Below are 18,533 nucleotides of genomic sequence, written 5' to 3'. Positions count from 1 at the left end.
TGGAGGCTGGTGAGGGGAGTGGAGCTCATAATAATGGCTGGAATGGAACGCTGTCAAACACATGGAAACCATACCGTTCTATTGATTCCGTTCCAATCCATGACTATGTGCCGTCCTCCGATTTCGAAGTGCCACCAGCCACCACTGAGAAGCAGACTACTCTGTGAGTTTATTCCGTCTGATGCCAGTCCTATGGGATCCCTGCTGGGCCTCTAACGTCCTGTCACTTCCTGGTGTACAACATCGAGATGCGGCTTTCACAACACGGAGAGGTTTTCCACTAATCACCTTCAAGACACCTATCATCGTTTTCCTTCCAGCCGCTGGAGGTTTCTGCTTCAGAACTCGAATGCCAGCCTAGCAACATTTAGTAACGAGGGAAGCGCCTTTTGGAGAAAGTGTGTGCGCCCCGTTTGTGTTTTGCATCATTTGTGTGTGTGTACGCTACAAAGGCACAGGGAGGCCTTTTGATGTCTCCTGGCCCAGTTTTGTGCTAGTTGATAAACCACTGCATTTCGAATTCCTCCTTTCTCCCCAGACTGCAGTGTTCAGCAGCACCATGTAGCCTAGCCCGCTGCAGCTTGGTGGTACTGCAGAAGGTTGGTCTGCAGGGCATGGCTTCTCCGTCTGTCTACTGCTGTGTCTGGGTCCATCTCTGTCCGATCCACCGTTCCTCACAGTACCACTGTGTCTGCTTGCGGCCCAAATGGAAACCTATTCCCTATGTAGTGCACTACCTTCGACCAGAGGCCCCTATGCCTGTCTCTGTCTGTTTTGTCTGTCTCGGTCTGCTACACCATTTCTCACATAACCACTGTGTCTGCCTGCGTCCCAAATTATTCCCTATGCAGTGCACTATGCAGGGGATAGGGTGCCATTCCAGACGTAGATAGTGTCTCTGTCTGCCTGTCTGCTTGACTGAGGGTGTGGCTGGCTGAGACCTGATGATGTTTAGCATTAGCTTGACATGGCAGCCAGCAAAGATAGTGGAGCAAAAGAAAGAGGAATGGCGTATGAGAAAAATAGATCCCGATTAGACTTTATTAACATATTTATTTCCCGCTGGTGTTTAGACAGTGTGTGTTGTAGTATGGTAGTGCTGTGGTCTATTCCTGTGATATATGGTATATATCCAGCTCTCTGTAGGCTTCTCACTGCTAAATCATTTCCACAAACGCGCGCACTCTCTCTCTCTCTATCTATCTATCTATCTATCTATATATGAAGCATTGCTATCTGAAGCGCTGCTGTGTAATTTGTGCTTCAATCCATGGCAGGAGGTGACAGGATGCAGAACATACACACACACTACCAGCCACTACTAGAGTAATGGAAAATGGATGACGAGATGGGAGAGAAATGAAGATTGAGAGGGCGGCGATGGAGAGATGAGGACAGGGGAACGAGTGATAAAGATGTAGAGGGAGACCAAGATGGAGGGAGGGCAGAAGAGAGAAATGAAATGGGGGAGAGACCGCGATAGTGTTGCTGTAATTTCATGCCTTTTTCATGAAGGGGAAAAAAAAGAAATCACATTTTATAAAGACTCACATGATTGCCTCAGAACAGGCAGAGAGAGAGAGAGAGTGACAGAGGGAGAGAGAGAGAGAGAGAGATAGGTAAACGAGTGCTGGCTCTCCACAAAAGATCAGATTTCATAAAGGTTAACGTAATTGTCTTAAGAGATGCTACGAAAGAGAGAAAAAGAGAGAAACTATAACAGAGGAGGGTAACGAGAGAGAGCGACAGAGCGACAGAGAGAGAGAGAGAGAGAGAGAGAGAGAGAGAGAGAGAGAGAGAGAGAGAGAGAGAGAGAGAGAGCTCTTTCAACCTTGATTTGATCAAGGCCCTGGCTTGTTTTTTTTGCATATCTATTTTCCCTGCAGCACACTGTTGTTTGTGAGCGCTCCGGGTTGATTGACTGTTCAAAGTAATGCCTCGTCACTCCAACCTCAGAGAGACTACAGGGACTAAAACAGGGTGTGGGATACTGCTGTGACTGAATGACTGACACACACACTGGCAGACAGACAGACAGACTGACCCAGGAACACACTGACTTGTTGTCATTGACCACCTGACCCAGTGAACAAAATATCAACAAAGGCCTCATGGGAAATATGCACTCCTCAATAATAGCTGTAACAACCTCCTCTCAGCCCTCTCCATTACTATGGTCCAGCCGGGCTTATGGCAACAATACGAGATCTCGGCTGTGTCCCAAAGGTCAAAAGTAGTTCAATACAGGAATCGGGTGACCAGCCCTCATTCACAGCCCTCATTCACACAGGAATCGGTTTGGGACCAGCCCTCATTCACACTTGGTGTGGCTAATAGCTAATACTCATTTAGCTTCCACCTCGTGAACTCTGGACTATTTGAACAGCAATTCACACAGTTCTTTCACAAATGTGATATCAGGGTAATTTCAAGTTTAGTATGATCTGGTGAGGCATCCTTCACCATGCAGCGAGAGGGGTTCTTTTTATAGCATTCACCAACCAGGCATAATGATTCTACGCTATCGTGCCTGGCTGGCTGGAGTTGTAATATGCTCTAGCTGTCCATGGGTGTGTCCCAAATGGCACCCTGGAAGTGATTTCGTACACTCGTTTTGACCAGGGCCCTGTTTGGAATGGCACCATATTCCCTATTTAGTGCACTCCTTTTGACCAGGCTCCTTTTTTAGAGCACTACTTTTGACCACTGCCCTCTGCTCAAAAGTGGTGCACTAAATAGGGAATAGGTTGCAATTTGGGACACTACTTACTGTATATGCTTGACACGACCAGTCCTGTGGAGGATAGTACAGGATAGTCAGATACAGATCTAGAGCACTCCCCACTGGGGCACAAACGTCCATTCAACATCTGTTCCACGTTGGTTCAAAGTCATTTCATTGAAATGACTTGGAAACAACGTTGACTCAACCAGTGTGTGCCAAGTGGGTGTGGACTGCATGTCACAACACAGCCATGGCATCTTGGCTGTCGCTGGACATGTTAGCCCAACAGTGATATACGTAAATACAATACATATCGCATCGAAAAATCTTCCGTATACAACTCTGTGTATGTCTTTGTAGAACTGCATGTTTAGGCGACATATTGTGTGTGTGTGTGTGTGTGTGTCTGTCTGTTTGTATGAGTGAATACAGGAGTTTGTGTGTCCGTCTGTGTGTTTGTGAGCGGAATTAGACAGATGCGTGTTTTTGAGTGAAATGAAATACCGAAATGTGTGTCTGTGTGCTTTTGAACGGGTTCAAAATTGGAACTTCAGAGCAATAACACGGAAGGAAGTAATAAGGGAATCATATTCATGAGCAATGATCAATAGTGGCTGGTACAGACTGGCTAGACAGAGAAAAAATATGCAAGACAAGATTCATTACGTCTCAGTACAAATGAGAAACTTAATGATGTAAGAACGGACTCATTTACTTGCAATCACTTCCACAGACCATAAACAGCCATTAAATGTGGCGGTGTGTTCATGGATGCCAAGGGAAGCCAGGCTTCTCCCAAAAAATTATCAAGAAAAAAACATAGAAACTAATGTATCTTTCCTCTCTGTGTTTCATACATTTCCTTCAATTTGCAAGAGGCTGAATGTATCTCACCGGAGAAAGCATCCGCCCAAACGAAACAGTGCCCCTCTGCCTCAGTATGTGTAGCGTATCTATCTGATGCTGTCTGGTCAGAAAGAGTATTACATTGTTGCCGCCCGTAGCATTGAATGCAAGGGAAGCCAGCGAGCATTTGGCCTCCCTTAATAAAAAATGTATAAAATAATAGCCAATCAGCATTGAGCTAAACTGAGTGACCTCAGCTGTGAATGGTCTTGGTGCACAAAAAAACCCGTTGGCTTCAGGCCAATCACATCACATGGCAAGTGTTATTATTGACAGAAACTTGAATTGTTTTGCATCTCGTTGTATTGTTGTCCTCCGGTGGCTAGATAGCTAGCTAGCTAAAATCGTTCCTTTCCTAAATTAGCCATGGATGGAGATAGAGATTTAGACTTGTGGTTTTACTAAATTCTCAGTACTGGCCAGTGATTATAACGGCGATTCTGATCCAACCATAAATTCATACATTGTTGTGCCCCTGGCCTGAGAGGATGGAAGTTCAACACGTAGCTAGATGTAGTATGCTAATGTGAACTAGCTGCCCAGGAAAGGAAGTTAGGCTAGCAAGCAAGTATTTTAGCCAGGTAGCCTAGGACAACAAAAACTAGAAGAGTGTACTGTATGACAGCCATAGACTTCACTGGACAGATGCTGCTCTCCGGTTTTGTAATGAAACAAATGTGTGGCTGAATTTATTCTGCCACTGTGTCTTCCTATTGTCTCGGCATTTAGGGCTATATATCACAGTCGCAAGGCAAATGAACTAACAGGTTTTAGAGTAAACGCCACCATTATCACAACACATAGGTTGTAATATGGCTTTTCTTTCTGTATTGGCTTCCCCAGTGACTTCACCCACGCACCGTTACTCATTAAATGAAAGAGCTAGTCCTCTCAAATCATACTTCGTTGATGAAACAGGGATGTCTGGGAAGACGGGGCCTTTCTTTTTTTGTTGTTGACATTGTGTGTGTGTGTGAATCTGTGTGCGTGTGTGTGGCTCCGTTTGTAAAGCATGGTGCTTGCAACGCCATGAATCGTTGGTTGAATTTGTTCTGGGCCACCCGTATGAAAAATATACGCGTGCATGACTAAGTCGCATTGGATAAAAGCTAAACACTAAATGGCATATATTATTAGTGAACATTATTAGTATGGTTTGTGAGTGAAACTAGGGGCCACATGGTTCTGCGTTCTGAAGGTCCGAGTTGAAGACCACACCCTCCCTGTCCCCTGTTCCCGCGCATCATGGCGCGGGAACAGGGGACAGGGACGGTGTGGTTTTCAACTCGTAGAGGGAGAGATGGTGGGGGAGAGATGGTGTGGGAGAGGGAGAGGGGGGGGGGGTGTCACTCCTGTCTTGTTACAGTATCTGCCTGGTGAAGAGGGAGTAAGGAGAAGGAGAGAGAGAGAGAGAGAGAAGGTGGAAGAAAGAGAAGCTGGGAGAAAGAGAGGGCAGGGGCAGAGAGAGAGAGACAGCGAAGACATGAAAGGCAAAGGGAGGAAGAGGGAAGTGAGGAGAGAAAGACTGAGACAAGACAGCGTGAGAGAGGACAGAAGGGGGTATATCCCATGCCATGTGTCAGTAAGCTTACGTGGTCATTTATCAGCCCTGCTGTTTACCAACAAGAGGCTCCTAGTGAGACAAGCCAAGGTGTATCAAACTTCTCAGAGTAGGAGTGCTGATTTAGGACCAGTTCTGCTTTTTCGATTGCATTTTACGGACAGGGGGACATGACCTCTGAGACGCTTGATACATACGGCTCCAGTTCTCTTGCTCAATGTATATTTGACATAAGATTTGTTCCTTAAAAACATCCATCGATTGTCTATAAAGTTTTCAGAAATTGATGTATTGATTTTTGTTAATAAAACCAATCGGGTAACGCGCAATGATTTGAGTGAATTCAGTTGGTGACACTGGGTATGTATAGTACTCTGTATAGATATCTCTTGCTAATGCGGTTTTATTTCTTCTTTATTGCTACCGTAGGTCCAGGAGTGGCTGTGTCTGAACTGCCAGATGCAGAGAGCTTTGGGAATGGACATGGAGACACCTCGCTCCAAGAGCCAGCAGCAGATTCACTCTCCGTCTCACCAAGCCAAACCAGAGACCATCTCTGAACCTCAAACTCAGCCCCCACCCCAGCCCCAGCCCCAACCTCAGCCCCAGGTCCAACCTCAGCCCCAGCCCCAAGCCCCACATAAGGCACAGCCTCTAACCCAGCACCAGGCTCCGACACAGGCCCAGCCCCCACCGGGCCCTAACAGACAGACTGGTCCAGGCCCGGGACAGACCGCTCAGCAACAGAGAAGTCCAGGGGGCCCTGCTCCAGCCCAGGGTCAGGGTGGGGCTCGTCTCCCCCCAGGAGCTGTCCCTCTCCCAGGCATGGCCAAAGCCCCATCCCAGCCTGACCTCCGTGGCTCCCCTGCCCACCAGCCCCTGCCCCTCCGCCAGGACCACACCCGCAGCGCAGGGAGCTCCCCGTCACGCCAGCCTCCGCCCCCGGCCGCCGCCCCCGAGCAGACCTTTGGGAAGCTGTTTGGAGGCTTCGGTGGCTTCGGTGCCTCCCTCCTCAACCAGGCCAGCACCCTCATATCAGATAACCCAGTAGCTGCTCCGCCGCAGCCCCAACAGCCCCCCAAACCTGCCCCCAAACCAGCCGGACCCCAGGGACCTGCAGCTGGGGCTGGGAAACCACTAGGAACTCATTCTGGCCAACAGGGACCCCACGCACCCCAACAGGGACCCCATGCACCCCAACAGGGACCCCACGCACCCCAACAGGGACCCCCCCAGCAGCAGGCCAAAGGTGCCTGCTGTCCCCTGTGTAAGACCAGTCTCAACGTGGGGGTGACGGCCGAGCCGGCCAACTACAACACCTGCACCCAGTGTCACGCCCAGGTCTGCAACCTCTGTGGATTTAACCCTGCACCCCATCTGGAGGTAAGAGCGGTCTCATCTCTAATCTCTAATCATCAGAGTCTTCAGTTGGTTGTGGTTTCTCTTCCTGTGTGTGTGTGTGGGAGTGTGTAAGAGGGAGATACACAGCTTTGTGGCTTTGTGTGAGGTATGTGGGTGGATTTGATCAGGTCTGAATGCGGGCCAAGTGCCCTGTGATAAAACTGGGCCATCTGTGGTGAAATAGATGATAGAATAGTTTATGGATGTGTTTCTATAAAAATGCCATGTCATAGTGCAATAGAATATGTCTCACTCTGGCTGCCCTAGTCTTTCTCTGTCTTTCTTAAACCTGCGTTCTACTAAAGCTTCCCCATGGGTGTGTGTCAGGGGCATTACTATTCGATACATCTGGGTTGTAATCATTAGGCACCAAACGAAAGAAAACAGACTGAAACAGGGAGGGACAACTTGAACTTGTTTTTGTTTTCTGTTGCAAACATTTTCCGTTGAATGCCCCTAATGAATACAAACCGTGGTTTATTGGGCACTCTTCCTGCTGCTTCCTGTCTGTCTCTAGTAATCACGTGGGATTGTGTCGCTCCAGAAGTGCTGCGCTGTGACTCACAACAGTCCCCCCTGTGGTGGAAAGGGAGATTTAGGTTACATCCCAAATAGCACCCTATTCCCGATGTAGTGCACTAGTTTAGACCAGGGCCCATGGGGAATAGGATGCCATTAGGGACATTGACATGGCCAATAAAACTAAATTGGGTTTGATCCTTTCTGAGTAATAGATGACTCATTCATTAATATCAATGAGTCATAATGAAAGACCTATGGAGATTCACAAGGCAGTGTGAGTGACTCACCCCTTTAACCCTCTTAACCCACGGTTGTAAAAATACGACGCTACCTAAATTGCATCCAGTACCGGTACTAAACTAAAAAAATGATGTCATCACTACCTAGTTCATCTCCTTAGACCCAAATAGTAGTATTTGGTGTGTGTCACTATTATTGTGGCATCAGTAGCCTCTGAAACATTAGAAAACTGTCCACTCGTCTGAGATCACACTGGTCCCCTACACAAGCATACGGTCTGACTACCGAGTGGCGCAGCGGTCTAAGGCACTGCGTCGCAGTGCTAGAGGCGTCACGACAGACTCTGGTTTGATCCCAGGCTGTATCACAATCGGCCGTGATCGGGAGTCCCATAGGGCGGCACGCAATTGGCCCAGTGTTGGGAGGGTTTGGCCGGGGTAGGCCGTCATTGTAAAATAAGAATTTGTTCTTAACTTTCTTGCCTAGTTAAATAAAGGTTAAATAAAAATAAATAAAAAAACAAGCATACTGGATGTTGGTAGCCATCCATGCAAGCCCATGACTTGACATTTTTTTTCTTGTCTTCTCTAAGATGATTATGTAGATTTTTTTTGTATTTATTAAGAAACAAACATTCTGAGCTAGAGGTAGTTTTGTAAGTATTCCAAAAACACATCATTGCGCTTAAAGGTTTGCTAAAATGAGACATGGGGACACATTCATATGTTAATACAGAAGTGAGGTTGTATCCTTTCCAAATAATGAAAATATGGAAAACAAAATGCTTTGATGTTCTCTCTACGTATCAAAAGAAGAAACATTTATATATATATATTTTTTAAATGATTGGTTTATGAGGTCAGAATACTGCCATCGACGAGCATTCATTTTATGGTGAAGAAGTGAGATAGGATGGCTATCTCTCCAAGTTCAACTAGAAAGGACAACCAAATATTACTAAAAATAAGTTCAATGTACTCCATACGCAGAAAAGAAAATAGTTGATCCTTCAAAAAAAGTATGAATTTGTTTGCAACATACTAACGTTTGGATAGATCAAGTTGATCAATTGAGCAATTTCAGACAAAATATGACCTAATTTTACACTTTTGATCCAATTTGATGTGATTTTTTTTTATAGAATTCAAATTTGTCCCGCCATTGAAGCTCAATGGTGCATTTTTGCTAAGCTTACATACAATTATTCTACAAACTTGAAATTCCAAAAATGTATTATTTTCATCATCAGAGGCCTATTAGAAGTATTTCTGAAGGGTAATACATTTTTTTAATCCTCATTTGGATTTATGCTTGGGTCTCACAGGGTTAACGGCGCACCCCCTGATTCTTTCCAATAGAACCAAAAAATAAAAAAGCCACTCGTTAGAACAGAGCCTCGTTAGGCTTTCAGGCCAATCAGGAGTCAGGCCAATCACGGAGCTTAATTATGCAAATCAGGCCCAATTGAATGATGGCAGTAATAACAAGATTAGTGGCCGGTGTTGGGCTTGTTATGGGCCTGCCTTGTCTTCCTCGGCGTCTGGCTGCCAGTAGCAGTGGCTCCGGCCAATTATAGATAGATAGATAGATAGATCGCTATGGAAACATGGCGACATCGTTTGTCAGGCGCTGCTTTGATGCCTGGGTGGATTCAGAAGCAGCTGAACAAGCCGAGCCGAGGAGTTTCATGAGACGTCCAAAGAGTACAGAACGTTTCGGAGTGAAGTGATGAGATGTCTCGCTGTGGTGTTGAGTAACTCTACGGCAGCGTCAGTCTGAAACCTTTGTGTGTTTGAAGATTGCATCAGCAGACTAGGTTTTGTTTGGGCTCTATTGTGAGAGATTCGGATGTAAATGTAATTGGTACAATGCCTATGTTGTATCTGTATCTGCAGGTTTGTTGGTAAGGGCTAGAGAACTGTGTAAGGAGAGTGCTGATTCTTCTGTATGCTTCCCCGACTAACACACATAAACACTCTCCCTCTTTTTTCCCCTGCCTTCTCCCTCTTTTTTTCCTGCCTTCTCCCTCTTTTTTTCCTGTCTCACCCTCTTTCCTGTCCTGGCTGTAGGCTAACCCTCTCTTGATCTCTTTCACCCTCCCTCCAGGTTTATTTGTGGCTGTTCTCTCTCTCTCTCTCGTTCTCTCTCGTTCTGGGTGTGGCTGTAATTGGTCGAATGCATGGGGAAAGGAGTAGAGGAGCAGCGCCACTGCACTAGACAGCTCCTATAGCCCTTGCACTACACAGCTGATTCAAATGACCAACTAACTCATCATCAAGCTTTGATTAGTCGAATCCGCTGTGTAGTGGACCCTGCTCGAGCCAACCCACATGCAGCACCACTGCACTACACAGCTCCTTCAGCTAACCCAAATTCAGCACCACATCACCGGACAGCTCCTATAGCCATCCCCCATTCAGCACCACCTCACCGGACAGCTCCTTTAGCCAACCAGCGTTCAGCACGACACCATTTGACAGGTTCTCTAGCCCAGTGGTTCTCAAACCTCTCCTCGGAGATCGCCAAATGTTTCAAAATGTTGTTGTAGTCCTGAACTAACTCACCTGATTCACCTAGTCAAGGACTTTATGATTAGTTGACAAATTGAATCAGGTGTGCTAGCTCTGGAATAGATCAAATACATGGAATGGCCGGGGGTCGCTGAGGAAAGGTTTGAGAACCACTGCTCTAGCCAACCCACATTCCCCACCAGACAGACAGCTCCACTAGCCAACCCATATACCCCTCGGGTCTAGCAGGTGCTGCCTTTGACCAATCAGAACATTTCATAGCTTGTCTCTACATTTAAGCGGGACCACTGTAGACCAGTCAGTGGTTTACATGGTGTACTCTGCAATACATAAGTTTCATTGCATACAGGCTTGGGCATTGTGATCTGTCATTGTGTTTGTGTGTATTTGTGTGTGTGGTTATTTTAAGAAGTCTAATCTCTCATGGGCAGATGCACGTAACATAACTGGTATCGTAGCATCTGTCAACGACTAAACAAGGAACTTTGTTCCGGTGTGCAGATTTCCCATCACTGGTCATTTAGACAAATCCCGATTTTGCAGGTGTTCGCATCTTTCGAATTCCAGAAGAGGAGGGAACACTTGGCCCATAGACATGCCTGTAACTTGCAAAGAGACAGGGTCAAACTCATCGTTCCGCTTCCGCTCCTCGTTCTAGTATCTTCTCTAACACTGGCGCAATTATGCACGATTTTAGTTCTGGGTGACCGAGATTCGAATAAATCTTTCCTATGTGTTTGGTCACAGGGGTGCCGAATCCTGACGTGGCCTGCGCTCTTTACCCGTACATTATATAAATAATACATTGACGTCAATGGAAGATTTGTGTGTGGATCTCAAGTGAGTGCAGCCCTGCTGGTGTTGACGTGTGCGTTCCCAATGGCACCCTATTCCCTATTGTGCACTACTTTTGACGAGAGCCCTATGCTAACCCTCTGTGTTTGACCATCTGCGTTGTGAGCCCGGAGCTACTGCATGTATCAACACTGCACTCAGTAAGGTGACTGTATACATAACAGAGTGGAAAGGAATCATTCATCTGACCATGGCTTTTGAAGAAAACCCGGCAATCTTTACACTCTGAGAATAGGCTTCCAAAAGGGTTCTTCGGCTATCCCCATACGATAACCCTTTTATGTTTTAGATAACACCTTTTTTTCCCTACGAGTGTGGGGTAGAAAATCTGGGATTCTTTTTGGTATTACAATGCCTCTCAGCCCTATGAGAGCCATAATGCATAATTCATTTCCATTGGATATATGGACTGTACTGTAGTGTATATCAAATGAGGACTTAGCTCCCATTTTAATCTGTACAGTTTACTGAAAGAGAGCGAGAAAGACCGTGTGTGTGAGAGAGAGAGAGCATGGAAGTGAGAGATGAAGAGAGATAGCGGGAGGGAGAAAAAGAAAGTGTGAGACAGAGATAATGAGTGAGAGGAGAGAGAGAGAGAGATTTTACAGGTAACTGCCAAAATAAAGGAAACACCAAAATAAAGTGTCTTAATAGGGCGTTGGGCCACCATGAGACAGAACAGCTTCAATGCACCTACTTGCTTAATTAACTCAGGAACCACACCTGTGTGGAAGCACCTACTTTCAAAATACTAATTTACTCAAGTGTTTCCATTATTTTGTCAGTTACCTGTATGTTACAGCAGCCTATGTGATTCACATCAATCAGAGCTGTGGGATTTCTATGGGTCTCTAGTGAATAAGATGTCCTTGTGAGTGTGTGTTAGTTACTTCCCCAATGCTGGCTTTCAGGGGAGATTATTCTATTGTAATCTGTATTATTCTAGTGTATTCTATATTATTATAGTGTCATTGTTCCTCTGGTTGTGCAGGTAAATAAAACAACATACATTGTGTTTTTTTTTCTACTGATGTGTGAGCAGACTGGTCTAATTTACATCTGGGTCTAAATGGAGTTGGTGGTGTGTGTGTGTGTATATGATCGCTCCTGGGTGTGTGTGTCTGCTCCTGGGTGTGTGTGTGTGTGTGTGATTGCGATATTACCAGATTTCCTGACATTTATACAAATGTAAAATGTCACAGCACACTGCGAACAGCGTCTATAAAAGACAGACCATCTGATAGAAAACAATGTGTTTGTGGTCCTGCAGGCAGGTGTGTGTGTGTGTGTGTGTGTGTGTGTGTGTGTGCATAGGAGTGTGAAGCTTTATCCTCCTGTGTCTAAGGCTGCCAATGGCACCCTATTCCCTATGTGGTGCACTACTTTTGACCTGAGCCAATAGAGCTCTCGTCAAAAGTTGTGCACTAAATAGGGAATAGGGTGCCATTGGGCACACAACCTTGGATTTTCATCAGAGCATCTAGAATAGAGAATGTTACTTTGACTCAAATAACTATGATTATAGTGTCAGACCCTATACTCCAAGTTGATATTCACATCTTAAAAAGGAATTCTCCTCAACCACGCCCACAAATTGGGGAAAACAAATATTCTTTCCCATTGACCTTCATGGTAAAAGAGCTAACGTTGTCGTTGATTGTTTTATGTACAGTTGAAGTCGGAAATTTACATACTTAGGTTGGAGTCATTAAACCTTGTTTTTGAACCACTCCACAAATTTCTTGTTAACAAACTATAGTTTTGGCAAGTCGGTTAGGACTAGAGGTTGACCGATTATGATTTTTCAACGCCGATACCGATACCGATTATTGGAGGACCCAAAAAAGCCGATTCCCGATTAATCGGACGATTTTTAAAATGTATTTGTAATAATGACAATTACAACAATACTGAATGAACACTTATTTTAACTTAATATAATACATCAATAAAATCAATTTAGCCTCAAATAAATAATGAAACATGTTCAATTTGGTTTAAATAATGCAAAAACAAAGTGTTGGAGAAGAAAGTAAAAGTGCAATATGTGCCGGAGAAGAAAGTAAAAGTGCAATATGTGCCATGTAAAAAAGCTAACGTTTAAGTTCCTTTCTCAGAACATGAGAACATATGAAAGCTGGTGGTTCCTTTTAACATGAGTCTTCAATATTCCAAGGTAAGAAGTTTTAGGTTGTAGTTATTATAGGAATTATAGGACTATTTATCTCTATACCATTTGTATTTCATATACCTTTGACTATTGGATGTTCTTATAGGCACTTTAGTATTGCCAGTGTAACAGTATAGCTTCCATCCCTCTCCTCGCCGCTACCTGGGCTCGAACCAGGAACACATCGACAACAGCCATCCTCGAAGCAGCGTTACCCATGCAGAGCAAGGGGAACAACTGCTCCAAGTCTCAGAGCGAGTGACGTTTGAAACGCTATTAGCGCGCGACCCACTAACTAGCTAGCCATTTCACATCGGTTACACCAGCCTAATCTCGGGAGTTGATAGGCTTGAAGTCATAAACAGCGCAATGCTTGAAGCATTGCAAAGAGCTGCTGGCAAAACGCACGAAAGTGCTGTTTGAATGAATGCTTACGAGCGTGCTGGTGCCTACCATCGCTCAGTCAGACTGCTCTATCAAATCATAGACTTAATTATAACATAATAACACACAGAAATACGAGCCTAAGGTCATTAGTATGGTCGAATCCGGAAACTATCATCTCGAAAACAAAACGTTTATTCTTTCAGTGAAATACGGAACCGTTCCGTATTTTATCTAACGGGTGGCATCCATAAGTCTAAATATTCTTGTTACATTGCACAACCTTCAATGTTATGTCATAATTACGTAAAATTCTGGCAAATTAGTTCGCAATGAGCACCAGGCGGCCCAAACTGTTGCATATACCCTGACTCTGCGTGCAATGAACGCAAGAAAAGTGACACAATTTCACCTGGTTAATATTGCCTGCTAACCTGGATTTCTTTTAGCTAAATATGCAGGTTTCAAAATATATACTTCTGTGTATTGATTTTAAGAAAGGCATTGATGTTTATGGTTAGGTTGTCACGTTCCTGACCTGTTTTCTGTTGTTTTGTATGTGTGTGATGGTCAGGGCGTGAGTTTTGGGTGGGCATTCTATGTTTGCTGTTTCTATGTTGGTTTTGGGTTGCCTGGTATGGCTCTTAATTAGAGGCAGGTGTTTTGCGTTTTCCTCTAATTGAGAGTCATATTAAGGTAGGTTATTCTCACTGTTTGTTTGTGGGTGATTGTCGCTGTGTCTGTGTTTGTTGCACCACACGGTACTGTCTCGTCTCGGTCGTTCCTGTTCATGTGTTCTTCGTTTCATGTAAGTTCGTAGTTTAGGTCTGTCTAGTTCGTTTTGTTATTTTGTATATTTAGTCAAGTGTATTTCGTGTCTGTCTTCGTCTTACATTAAAGTATTATGTATTCATCACCCGCTGCGCCTTGGTCTACTCACTCACCGAAAGAGAGCCGTTACAGAATCACCCACCAAACCCAGATCAAGCAGCGGGTTAACGGACAGCAACGACAGCAGCAGTGGATCAAGGAGGATTGGACATGGGAGGAGATCCTAGACGGAGAAGGACCCTGGGCTGAACCAGAGGAGTGTCGCCGCCCCAAAGCGGAGCTGGAGGCAGCGAAAGCGGAGAGGCGGCGATATGAGGATGCAGCACGGAAACAAGGCTGGAAGCCCGTGAGTCAAACCCAAAAATTTCTTGGGGGGGGGCTCTCGGGGAATATAGTTGGGTCAGTCAGGGGACTTGAGCCAACTCCTCCTGTTTTACATAAGGAGCCGGTGAGGGCGGATTTGGAGGTGAGTAACGCAGAGACAGTAAAGGAGCTAATGGAGAAATTGAAGGAGAAAGATATGAGGGATGTACTGGTTTGGTGCATGAGGCACGGCATCCGTCCGAATGAACGTATTGATGAGTTGATGTCACCGGGTACCGCTCTCCATATTCGTCCTGAGGTGCGTGCTAGCCATCTGGTTAAGACAGTGCCTACACCACGCACCAAGCCTCCTGTGCGTCTCCAGAGTCCTGTGCGTCCTGTTACTGCTCCCCGCTCTAGCCCTGAGATACGCCTACACGGTCCGGTATATCCGGCGCCACCTTCCCGCCCCAGCTCAGTACCACCAGTGCCTACACCACGCACCAGGCTTCCAGTGCGTCTCCAGAGTCCTGTTCCTCCTCCACGCACTCTCCCTATGGTGCGTGTCTCCAGCCCAGTGCCTCCAGTTTCGGCACCACGGACTAAGCCATCTGTGCGTCTCCAGAGCCCTGTACGCACTGTTCCTTCTCCCCGCACTCGCCCTGAGGTGCGTGCCCTCAGCCCGGTACCTCCAGTTCCGGTACCACGCACCAGGCCTATAGTGCGCTTCGAGAGGTCAGTGTGCCCTGTCCCTGCTCCCCGCACTAGCCTTGAAGTGCGTGCCGTCATCCCGGTACCTCCAGTTCCGGCACCACGCACCAGGCCTACTGTGCACCTCAGCAGGGCAGAGTCGGCCGTCTGCCCAACGCCTTCTGCACTGCCTGTCTGCCCAGCTCCGTCTGAGCCATCTGTCTGCCCAGCGCCGTCTGAGCCATCTGTCTGCCCAGCGCCGTCGGAGCCATCTGTCTGCCCAGCGCCGTCTGAGCCATCTGTCTGCCCAGCTCCGTCTGAGCCATCTGTCTGCCCAGCGCCGTCTGAGCCATCTGTCTGCCCAGCGCCGTCTGAGCCATCTGTCTGCCCAGCGCCGTCTGAGCCATCTGTCTGCCCAGCGCCGTCTGAGCCATCTGTCTGCCCAGCGCCGTCTGAGCCATCTGTCTGCCCAGCGCCGTCTGAGCCATCTGTCTGCCCAGCGCCGTCTGAGCCATCCGTCTGCCCAGCGCCTTCTGAGCCATCCGTCTGCCCAGCGCCTTCTGAGCCATCCGTCTGCCCAGCGCCTTCTGAGCCATCCGTCTGCCACGAGCCATTAGAGCCGCCCGTCTGTCCCGAGCCATTAGAGCCGTCCGTCAGTCAGGAGCCGCTAGAGCCGTCCGTCAGTCAGGAGCCGCCAGAGCCGCCAGCCAGTCAGGAGCCGCCAGAGCCGTCAGCCAGTCAGAAGCCGCCAGAGCCGCCAGCCAGTCAGGAGCTGCCAGAGCCGCCAGCCAGTCAGGAGCTGCCCTACAGTCATGAGCTGCCCTACAGTCATGAGCTGCCCTACAGTCATGAGCTGCCCTACAGTCATGAGCTGCCCTACAGCCCGGACCTGCCAGAGTCCCTCAGCCCGGACCTGCCAGAGTCCCTCAGCCCGGACCTGCCAGAGTCCCTCAGCTCGGACCTGCCAGAGTCCCTCAGCCCGGACCTGCCAGAGTCCCTCAGCCAGGACCTGCCAGAGTCCCTCAGCCAGGACCTGCCAGAGTCCCTCAGCCAGGACCTGCCAGAGTCCCTCAGCCAGGACCTGCCAGAGTCCCTCAGCCAGGACCTGCCAGAGTCCCTCAGCCAGGACCTGCCAGAGTCCCTCAGCCAGGACCTGCCAGAGTCCCTCAGCCAGGACCTGCCAGAGTCCCTCAGCCAGGACCTGCCGCCCCTTATTCCGGTGCTGCCCCTTATCCCGGTGCTGCCCCTTATCCCGGTGCTGCCCCTTCATTTAGGTGGTTTTAGTTGGAGGGTGGTCATTGGGAGGGGGATACAGAAGCGGGGAGTGACTATGGTGGTGTGGGGACAGCGTCCGGAGCCTGAGCCACCACCGTGGTCAGATGCCCACCCAGACCCTCCCCTGGACTTTGTGCTGGTGCGCCCGGCGTTCGCACCTTGAGGGGGGGGTTCTGTCACGTTCCTGACCTGTTTTCTGTTGTTTTGTATGTGTGTGATGGTCAGGGCGTGAGTTTTGGGTGGGCAGTCTATGTTTGCTGTTTCTATGTTGGTTTTGGGTTGCTAATTAGAGGCAGGTGTTTTGCGTTTTCCTCTAATTGAGAGTCATATTAAGGTAGGTTGTTCTCACTGTTTGTTTGTGGGTGATTGTCGCTGTGTCTGTGTTTGTTGCACCACACGGTACTGTCTCGTCTCGGTCGTTCCTGTTCATGTGTTCTTCGTTTCATGTAAGTTCGTAGTTTAGGTCTGTCTAGTTCGTTTTGTTATTTTGTATATTTAGTCAAGTGTATTAGTGTCTGTCTTCGTCTTACATTAAAGTATTATGTATTCATCACCCGCTGCGCCTTGGTCTACTCACTCACCGAAAGAGAGCCGTTACATAGGTACACGTTGGAGCAACGACAGTCCTTTTTCGTGAATGCGCACCGCATCGATTATATGCAACGCAGGACACGCTAGATAAACTAGTAATATCATCAACCATGTGTAGTTATAACTAGTGATTATGATTGATTGATTGATTGTTTTTTATAAGATAAGTTTAATGCTAGCTAGCAACTTACCTTGGCTTCTTACTGCATTCGCGTAACAGGCAGGCTCCTCGTGAGGCAGGTGGTTAGAGCATTGGACTAGTTAGCCGTAAGGTTGCAAGATTGAATCCCTGAGCTGACAAGGTAAAAATCTGTCGTTCTGCCCCTGAACAAGGCAGTTAACCCACCGTTCCTAGGCCGTCATTGAAAATAAGAATGTGTTCTTAACTGACTTGCCTAGTTAAATAAAGGTGTAATTTCTTTCTTTTTTTATAAAAAAAAATCAGCGTCCAAAAATACCGATTTCCGATTGTTATGAAAACTTCAAATAGGCCCTAATTAATCGGCCATTCTGATTAATCGGTCGACCTCTAGTTAGGACATCTACATTGTGCATGACACAAGTAATTTTTTCCAACAATTGTTTACAGACAGATTATTTCACTTATAATTCTCTGTATCACAATTCCAGTAGGTCAGAAGTTTACATACACTAAGTTGACTGTGCCTTTAAACAGCTTGGAAAATTACAGAAAATGATGTCATGGCTTTAGAAGCTTCTGATAGGCTAATTGACATAATTTGAGTCAATTGGAGGTGTATCTGTGGATGTATTTCAAGGCCTAACTTCAAATTCAGTGCCTCTTTGCTTGACATCATGGGAAAATCAAAAGAAATCAGCCAAGACCTCAGAAAAAAATTGTAGACCTCCGCAAGTCTGGTTCATCCTTGGGAGCAATTTCCAAACGCCTGAAGGTACCACGTTCATCTGTACAAACAATAGTACGCAAGTATAAACACCATGGGACCACGCAGCCGTCATGCCGTTCAGGAAGGAGACGCGTTCTGTCTCCTAGAGATGCATGTACTTTGGTTCGAAAAGTGCAAATCAATCCCAGAATAACAGTAAAGGACCTTGTGAAAATGCTGGATGACACAGGTACAAAAATATCTATATCCACAGTAAAATGAGTCCTATATCGACATAACCTGAAAGGCCAGTGCTCCAAAACCGCCATAAAAAGCCAGACTACGGTTTGCAACTGCACATGGGGACAAAGATTGTACTTTTTGGAGAAATGTCCTCTGGTCTGATGAAACAAAAATAGAACTGTTTGGCCATAATGACCATCGTTATGTTTGGAGGAAAAAGAGGGAGTCTTGTAAGCCAAAGAACACCATCCCAACCATGAAGCACGGGGGTGCAGCATCATGTTGTGGGAGTGCTTTGCTGCAGGAGGGACTGGTGCACTTCACAAAATAGATGGCATCATAAGGGAGGAAAATTATGTGGATATATTGAAGCAACATCTCAAGACATCAGTCAGGAAGTTAAAGCTTGGTCGCAAATGGGTCTTCCAAATGGACAATGACTGCAAGCATACTTCCA

General features: G+C 46.8%; 1 protein-coding gene across 2 annotated transcripts in view; it reads left to right on the top strand.

Moving 5' to 3' along the window:
• The window catches only part of LOC139542924 (protein bassoon-like), a 125,775-nt gene that overhangs the window by 22,436 nt on the left and 84,806 nt on the right, over window positions 1-18,533 (top strand). For both annotated transcript variants that reach the window (XM_071348914.1, XM_071348924.1), the window contains exon 3: window positions 5,622-6,575. In XM_071348914.1, coding sequence (XP_071205015.1) covers window positions 5,622-6,575 — 954 coding nt within the window. The remainder of the gene's footprint in view (window positions 1-5,621; window positions 6,576-18,533) is intronic.

The sequence above is a fragment of the Salvelinus alpinus genome, chromosome 2 (genome assembly GCF_045679555.1).
Source record: "Salvelinus alpinus chromosome 2, SLU_Salpinus.1, whole genome shotgun sequence".
In the NCBI taxonomy this organism is placed as follows: Eukaryota; Metazoa; Chordata; class Actinopteri; order Salmoniformes; family Salmonidae; genus Salvelinus; species Salvelinus alpinus.
The sequence above is the reverse complement of the archived record's forward strand: the minus strand, read 5'-3'. Positions and strand labels throughout refer to the sequence as shown.